The sequence below is a fragment of the Montipora capricornis genome, chromosome 7, assembly GCF_036669925.1.
Source record: "Montipora capricornis isolate CH-2021 chromosome 7, ASM3666992v2, whole genome shotgun sequence".
NCBI lineage: Eukaryota > Metazoa > Cnidaria > Anthozoa > Scleractinia > Acroporidae > Montipora > Montipora capricornis.
Window position 1 is genome coordinate 49,159,177 of NC_090889.1, and position 9,050 is coordinate 49,168,226.

The following is a 9,050-nucleotide window of genomic DNA, read 5'->3' on the forward strand; positions in this document are numbered from 1 at the left end:
ATCCCTTCGAGGTCTTTCTGTGTCATCTCTGATCTATATAGTTAAAAAAGTCATGATTTTTTTAAATGAAGTAACATATTTTTCTGATAAATTAGTTATTAATATTATTATAACTGTGGTTGTATTTTTGTACCTTGTAATTGCAATACTTTATCACTTCTGATAGACGAATACTTTCAGGGCAGCCAAACTTCATTGTATCTTGAGGTAAAAACTTCCTCCTTATAAATGAGTGATCATCAATCTGTAGTTAGAAGATTGATATTTTTTTTATCCTCACTGTTTAGTGCTAAAAGCACAAAAAGGCCATGTCTGATGAAAAAATGCTCCATACATGTGGTCGTAACCAACATACCTTGTCTTCAGAATGTCTTGCTTTAAATGACTTTTTCCTGTCTGGGCTATTTTGGCAGTCAAATACCTTGGTGCCAATTATGCTGAAGGGAACTCCATCAAATGGTATTTTATCATCTTTAAAAGAGACTTGCTGGGCAAAGGGATCTGTGCCATGGAAACAAGGAAAGTTTTTATGTTTATTATGATGTCAACTGTAATCTGGAGTGAAACTTATGCTTTAGTCAACCCCATGTATTACATACAGCCTTTGTAAATAAGCTTACTACTTATTCAACTTTAGACCTTCATTTCTAGTAAATTATCAAATTCTCAATACCACTGTGAACGTGCACATTCTAATCCAACATTCTTACCCTCTCCTCCCACACACACACGTTCATATCCCTATCCTACCAAATCCAGTACTATAAAAAAAGACATTTATTGATGAACTAAAATGTCCTTTGTTGTCAATAAACACGCTTATTGCTATAATTATTTTATATTATTATTTATCTTATTATTGTTTATTACTTCCTTGGCCCTTAATACAAATCTTACCTCCTGCTCCAAACATTCTGTCTGATTTAAAGCAAGAAGACTTTGTTGTTTCCAGTTCATATTGTCTAATTGCAGTCATGGCTGCCTTAACAAATTCAATGCACGACGAGCTTCGTGCGGTTCTGAAATCGAAGACCCTTGCCGATGTTTTGCTATTCTACAGCAAAACATCAGCAGGAGAACGCACTTTTTGTTGAGGTAAATTGTCATCAACTTTTACCTCCCTAACCCAGAGAAGTGTGAGAAATCAGAAATCGAAACCTAGATATTGTCACGTGTGGTGAAGACACACAGCATGAACCCCTGAACTATCCGTGGCATATTCGATCGAAGAAATACGTAAAGGCTTTATTTTCAATTTCGCTAGATTGTGATAATAGCTCGCGCAAACAGCTTGAAAAACTCACAGTTCTTTGTGAAGTTGGTTTTCAACAATAAGATACAAAAAACACAAATGCAGAAACTGCGACAATTGAACTACTAACAACATTTTAGAAAATTTACAAACAGCTGATATTCAACTGGAATGATATTAATCAGAAACATGAAAGAAAAACCCAAACGGCCCGTGTAATGCTACACGACACAGCTCGCAATAACTTAAAACTGCTGAGGAGACGTGTGGAAGAATGAAACTCACACAAGCTATATGTCTGCACACTCAACAGCAAGCTCGACAAATCGTAAAAAATCACCTTCCAAATTGGCCCATGCACTAAATTTCTGGTACATTCAAATACATAAGATAGCCAAAATTGACGAATTTTTATTTTATTTCATTTTTTATTATTATAAGTACTTTATTTACCAAACAAGAGTACGTTACAATACTTACTTACAATTGTGCTCTTAGATAAATGTTCCTGTATTGGCTATTAAAATGTTTCTATCGATTACACATATTAAAACTAATGTATTACATTAATATACATATAAGGCTGATAGGAGGGTGGCACTATCATGTCAAACTTCTATTTCAAGCTGCATAATAAATTTAGATATAAATTCAGAGATGTCTGTTTTCTTTTGCATTGATTTACATCCATAGTGGTGCTGCTTTACATATAACAGAAGAAGACACAAATCCTTGGTTTGCTTATTGGAGAGATTGAAAGCTGGGGTTGGTAAATTGAGAAAAACTTGAAGCGGCGTGAGTTTAAAATTGGTTTTGTAGGATATATTGAACCACTGAATGGATTCGTCACATAAATTCAGAAAAGAACAACATTCAAAGAAAGTATGTTCTATAGAATCGTTTTCGCCACACATAACACACATATTACAATCAGTTATCCCAAACCGTGTCAGTTCCTTGTTAGGGACTAGTATTCTGTGTAGCAACTTAAAATAAAATTGTCTTCGCTTATTATCTCGAGTGATTTTATAATTGCTTTCAATGCATTGCTCCCACTTGTCAGCGATCACAGTGCAATGTTTTCGCCATGTTGTAACTGCAGTAGGTTCAATACTAATATTCTCTGTAAACAGTTTGTAAAACTGCTTGCACGAAGTTTTCTTTAAGTTTAAACTAACATCTTTAGATATCTGAAAGTCGACATTTTCAGAAAACGAGTTCAGTTTTCCAAGATCTAAATGAGTGAAGGCGTAACTTTTCAGAGACGCTGGAATGGCTGTAATGATTTGGTAGTATTGCAGAAAATTAACCTTGATGTTATATTTATTACTGAATTCTTGTGGAGATAGGTAATTCCCTTGATTGTTTAGCAGATCTTGCACAAACAAGACATTTTTATCACGCCAAGATTTCCAAAACACCGATTTGTTTTTAACGTTGATATCTTTATTATTCCATAATATAAATTCGTGCTGTAGTGGATCTTCACAGTTGCTACGCAATTCTTGAAAGTATTCAAGTAGTTCCCTATAAAATAAGGGAATTTTCTTATCTAACCTTTCGACACTGTAATTGCAATTAAGTAGGAACAAGAGTCCACCAAGTTTTTCAAAGTGAGGGTTGGGAATTGCTGTCCAAGTGTCATGTGGATTACTTAAAAGTCTCCCTATTCAACAGAGGCGTAGCGCTTTAATGACAGTCCAAAAACAAGGAAAATTTAAACCGCCCTTAGATAAGGGACGGAACAGAACCTGTCTCTTTAGCTTATCACACTTATTCTTCCACAAAAACGCAAATAGTTTCCTCTGAGTCTGTTGGATCGCTGCTTCTGGGACAGAGAGCATTGAAGCAGCGTAAACTAGTTGAGACAAACCTAAGGATTTTGCAAGCATTGTTCTTCCAAAGAGAGTCAGATCGCGCGACAGCCATATATTAAGCTTGGTTTCCATTTTCCTTATTTTAATAAAAAAATTATTTTTGTTATTGCTAACTGCGTCGTGGGAGAGAAAGGTACCCAGAAATTTAATAGGTTCTTTTGGGCACTCGAATTCTAAAGGCATTGACTTGTTTTTGCTTGACGAACCAATCCACATGGCTTTAGTTTTCTTTTTATTTAGTTGCAACCCAGACAAAGCTCCAAAAGAGTTAGCCATATTCATAGCCTTTCTAAGAGATATAGTATCTTCAAGACTTAGGGTTGTATCATCCGTGAACTGTGAGATCTTGGCATTTTGTCCATCTGGAAGGGGGATGCCCCTGCAGAGTTCATCTTGGCGTATTTTGAGGGCTAGCAATTCAACTGATAAAACAAACAAGAGAGGGCTCAGAGGGCATCCTTGACGGACGCCACGTGAGACTTGGAAATAGTTGGTCATAAATCCAGCATTCAGCACGCCACTTTCAACATTGTTGTAAAGAATGGATATCCATTTCCTGATATTTGGACCAAAGTTGTATAGTTCAATACACTTGTGAATAAAATTCCACTCAATAGTGTCAAAAGCCTTTCGAAAATCAATGAATAGAAGGACACCTGGGAGTTTTTTCGCATCTGCGTATTCTATGATGTCATTCAAAAGACGGACATTTTGTCCAATGAATCTACCTTTAACAAAGCCTGTTTGATCAGTATGTATGAGCGAAGATAAAGTTGACTCAATTCTTTGTCCAATAACTTTTGCCAAGATTTTATAGTCAACATTAAGTAGAGTTAGTGGACGCCCATTAGACAGCTCAATGAGACAACAGTCGTCTTGAGGTATTAAACAGATCATACCGCGTCTTTGTGAGATTGACAATTGACCTTTAGAAAAGGCTTCATTATATGAATTAAGGAGATGCATGCCGATTAAGTCAAAAATTTTTTCATAAAACTCCTTTGAGAAGCCATCTTCACCAGGGGATTTATTGTTTTGAAGAGATTTTAGGACCCCTTTAATCTCATCAAGTGTAATTTCGACTTCAAGAGCCATTGATTGTTCTACAGACAATTTAGGAATGACTAAGTTTTCCACAAAGGTGTTAAAGTTCTCCCCGAAGTCCGTGAGATGAGAGCCAGATAATTTTGTTTCAAGTAGATCACTATAAAAGGACTCTATTTCCTTGTTTATTTGCTTCATGTCCGAAACAATTTCGCCATTCACGAGTTTCAGTTCAGCTATAGTCTTCTTCTCGAAATTGCGCTTTTCCAAGTTGAAAAAATATCTGGTTGGTTTCTCACCTTTTTCAATCCAACGGGCTTTTGAGCGAAACATAGCTTCCTTACCTCTTTTTTCGTACATATCCTTAAGTTCAGTCTTAATGGATTCATACTCATCTAACAATACTTGGTTGAAATAGTCACCTCCATGACACAATTGGTTGTCCAGAGCATCAAGTCTCCCTATTTTTCGATTCCTTACGTTTAGCTTTTGAATACGTTATTGTTTCAGTACGAATTTCCATCTTAATAAGTTCCCATAAGAGTTGAAGACTCTCAACTTCTTGATACTTAACTAAAACTCTTGGAACACATTCCGTGATTATTTCGATGTAATTATCATCCTCTAATAAAGTATTATTGAATTTCCATGTACCTGGACCTCGTTGGTACGCATCATTAATTTCTAAACTCAAAAAGATGGCCTTATGATCTGGAGCAGTTGAAGATCGAATTTCAGCCTTCCTTATGTTTGGCTTTAATGCCTGTGAAATAATGAAAACGTCAATTCTTGATTTAAGCTTAAGAGGTTTTGATTCGTAAGTAAACACTTTTCGCTTAGGATGTAAGGCCCGATAGGCGTCGACAAGACCTAGTTCATCCATAAAATGAAGAAGAAAGTTTCTATAGTTCGTCCCAAACCATGGGCATCCTCCGTATTTATCTATTGAGTGAAGAGTAGTATTCCAGTCACCAGCAATGATAACTTTGGACGTGTTTGTGTTAGAAACAATAACAGTACATAAATTCTGAATAAAACAACATTGGTTTTGAGGGTCACAAGGAGCGTACACAGAAGCTAAAAAAAGATCCTCATCGCCTTCCCTAGTTTTAACAATGACTAGTCTACCATCTGGATCAATAAACTGGACGCTAGATGTAAACAAAGAATTTGGTCTCTGTAATATGCAAGTACCTTTAGAGTGTTCTGTACCGTGTGAGAAAAAAACTTTCCCACCCCATTCTGTAGCCCAAGAGACTTCGTCTCCTTTCAATGAGAATGTTTCCTGGAGACAATAGAAATCAGCTTTTTGATTCTTTAGATACGAAAATAATGCCCTTCGTTTGACATGATTGCGTAATCCCCTTACATTCAGTGATAGGAATTTGATAAGTGTCATACTATATTATCGCCTAAAATCTTACACCTAAAGTTAAATGCACAATAGTTATGCTAATTTAAGGTTACGTTAATTAAACTCAACAGCAATGAGTTAATCAAGAAAAAGAAAACAAACAAAGGAAAGAGCAACAAGATAAAAATAAAAGGGAAAAAGCAAAAAAAAAGGAAAAAACCTCTAACTTTACAACAGAAACTAATGAAGTGCAAAAGTTTTTTACGAAAAATACGCTTAAGAGACTAACCTCCCATGATTATTGCATGGATGTTTATTGAACATTTATAATTCATCAAGATCATCTTCAGAGTAAATTCTAACAGGATTACCTGATGGTGAAGTTTTAAGAAAGACCTTTCCATCTAGTGTCCAAACACTTGATAAAAGTCCATCAGCCTTCATATCATTCGCTTGTCTTACTAAGTCTGCCCTATAAGGTGTGAGGTTTTCGTTGATAAATATACGGTTTTGCTTTGCTGCTGCTGAGGCATAACTGGGATATAAATCTGACATCTTAACTGACTTCAATTTCGTTCGCTCCTTATATAGCCGAGACTTAACTTTATGGCTACAAAATTTTACGATGATAGGTTTCATACCATTTCGTCGTCTTAGCTTGTGAGAGATTTGGATGTCCTCCGCAGGAACAGGGACATTAAAAGCCGCAGCTACCTTGAGAACAACTTCTTCCGTTGAGGTGTAAATATTTTCCGGAATACCATGTATTTCAAGGGAATTTTTTCTCGAATACTGCTCGAGGTTATCAAGCGATTCAATCAACGAGTCGATCCTTACCGTCTGCTCGCTTAATCTTGTTTTAGTCCCGAGTAGTTCTTTCTGAAGTAGAGCACTTTGCATGTTAGCCTTACCAAGAGACACTTTAAGCTCATTGAGTTCACGTTTATTAGATCTCAGCGACTTCTTTAACTCCTCCATGTCTTCTCTAAATTTGACGTTTCCTCTCGAGATGCTCGTAATTGAGGACTGTATAGATGACAGCATCTGTTTAATTTCCAGCAGAGTTGGTTCTTCTTTAGGGAGGTTCTCGTCGCCGAATACATCTTTTTCTTCGGTTTCCTCCATATTTGGCTTCTTGGCGGAATTTTCAGCAGAACCTGAGCTAGAACCCCAGTCACCTCGCTTGTTTTTCCTCGAGTTTGCCGACATTATGGACATTGAAACAAAGCAAGCAATTGGACAGTAAAAAACAAGAGCAAAAAAGACAAGAGCCCAACGAAATTCTAGATTTGGGGAGTCGAATTTCGCGCTGCTTAGAAAACACGTCCGTCCACTTCGACTCCGCGCATGCTCTTAAGAGCCATTTTCCCAGAAAATCGAAAATCGCAAGACACTCGTGAAAAAATCGAAATTTTTTTTCTTTTGCCAAAACATCCCTTTTAGTACCCTAATTCAAGAAAAAATAGTTTTGGGTTCAAGCGATTCATTGTACGGGAGAAATTACTAAAAGTTTGAAAAATCGATTTTTTGCTGGTTTTTCGTACTCAAAACAACGGAATCCGACCGCAACTTAGAGAAAACGTTGAACGCATAAGAAACAATCCCTAACATCAAAACTTCAGCCGAGAATTATTACATACTTACTCTTTAATTTTATGAAAGAAAATTTGAAGAAAGAAGTTTTTAACAATTACAATCGACAAGTTTAAAAAGGTCAAATTTGTATCTCTGGAAATGTTAATAAATGAAGGCGAACTTTAACTGTTGTAAAAGCCCTCTGGTATATGCCGCTTCCTTGTAAAACCCATATAGAATAAAACCTTGGCTATTGAACTAAGTTACTGGAAAGTTTTAGCTCTGGGAATCCAATACAGTTCTCACACTAAAGTAAGCAATTTGAGTATCTGAGTAAATAAGACGTATGCAAATTAGACGGCCCGCTGAATGAATTCATATTTTTAACGCAAAGTTTTGTTGAACGAACAACTTACCATTGCTTGTTGTGAGAGAAGTTAAATCCATCTCTGAATCTGTTGGTGGCAACTCATCCATAACTGATTTCGACCAAAATGTGTCCAGCAACTTCAGCGCTTGAGCTATCTAAACACTTCCCACGCAGCGCTTATTACGCGTCATCAGACGCTTCTGTAATAATGAAACCCGATTATGTTTTGGTCCGAAAATAACATAAAATGATGAAAATTAACCACTGCTCAAACCACACAGTTAACAAGGTGAGTATTACTCTTATTGAGCGAACAAATCAGATACTAGACGGGATAACAAGATCATATGACGCATAATTTAACAAACGCGCAGAGATTGGTCACGCTAGCTTGTCACATACGACTGTACGTACTATACTTTGTACACATTGTAAACAGATTAAGAAACAATTACAGCTGTCCCAATGAAAAAATGTACAACCCTACGTCTATTCGACTCTGGGAACAATATTAATATAACATTTCCAGGTCAAATGCTCCTGGAATAAAATTCATATATTGTCACGAAGTGTTTCGCAACTTACTATTGCACGTGCCTCTACGATTTCATTTTAATTGAATTATTCCCGTCTAGTATTACGAAATGCTACCCTGCTCACCGACGTTTTTTCTGTTTTGGGAATTTGGTGCGCGCACAAGATAAGCGATTGCCCGTGAGAGGAAGGGCGGAACGCGCTTTTTTTTATACGTGCATCTAAAAATGAAGAGAGTCTGTGAACAGGCTGGTAAAGTACACAAAGTGCAGAGTTCTGCCTAAACGGTGTTCTCACTTCTCCTCAGAGGCTGCTTCCAGAAGTGAATCATTCACCATTTGTTCTCGCTGGAATAACTAAGTCAAGAAAAAATCTATTTTGTTCATTGTTTTGCTTTCTTTGCTTATTTTTGAAGTTTGTTTATGTTTAAAAGAGCGTTCCTGTTCGGAGAGTGAGATCATTTCTTGTTTGTCAGGCTGAGTCCTTGTTACAAATCAGTCAGTTACCATTCAGTTTGTGACTATTTGCACGTTATAAATGTCTCTCCCCGCTCTAACAAATCAATGACACCTTATCTTATAAATGTGAAGAGGTATTCTAGCCTGCATAACAGGTGCTTTATGAGCCAAGCGAGGCGAACGCGGCATTTGCTCAAAGCGCGAAACGAGTTCGAAGCGCGAGACGAGGGATAAAGAAAGATAAAGCTTTATTTTTTCCTCCCCTCGTCGCGTTTCGCGCCTCGCGCAAAATGCCGCTTTCGCCTAGCCTAACTCATAAAGCAGGGGCACCCTGTGAAATATCTGTTCGGAAAAGCAAACATTGCCTAGGATTTTCTATAGCTTGAGGAAGGCTAAAATTTCTAGATGACCGTTTCATTCATGTACACAATTTTCGAAGCTTATGTAATAAATTCCCTCCGATTTTCTGAAGTTCATTTTTCCCATTTCACTCCCCAGGTGAGGTTGTTTTTCGTAGAGAAAGGAAGCCTAAAATTTTCGGAATCGAAAATGCCATGCAGAAGGAACCGAAAAACTATCACTTTCG

General features: G+C 37.0%; 1 protein-coding gene across 1 annotated transcript; it reads right to left on the reverse strand.

The window, feature by feature from the left end:
- Positions 1-5,851: 5,851 nt before the first annotated feature.
- On the reverse strand, positions 5,852-6,736 carry LOC138056213 (uncharacterized). The gene has a single exon (XM_068902023.1). The coding sequence runs from the start codon at positions 6,734-6,736 to the stop codon at positions 5,852-5,854; it is 885 nt and encodes a 294-aa protein (XP_068758124.1).
- Positions 6,737-9,050: the final 2,314 nt, after the last annotated feature.

Coding starts and splice junctions, on each gene's coding strand:
- LOC138056213 (XM_068902023.1), bottom strand. CDS start 6,736: ATGTCGGCAAACTCGAGGAAAAACAAGCGAGGTGACTGGGGTTCTAGC.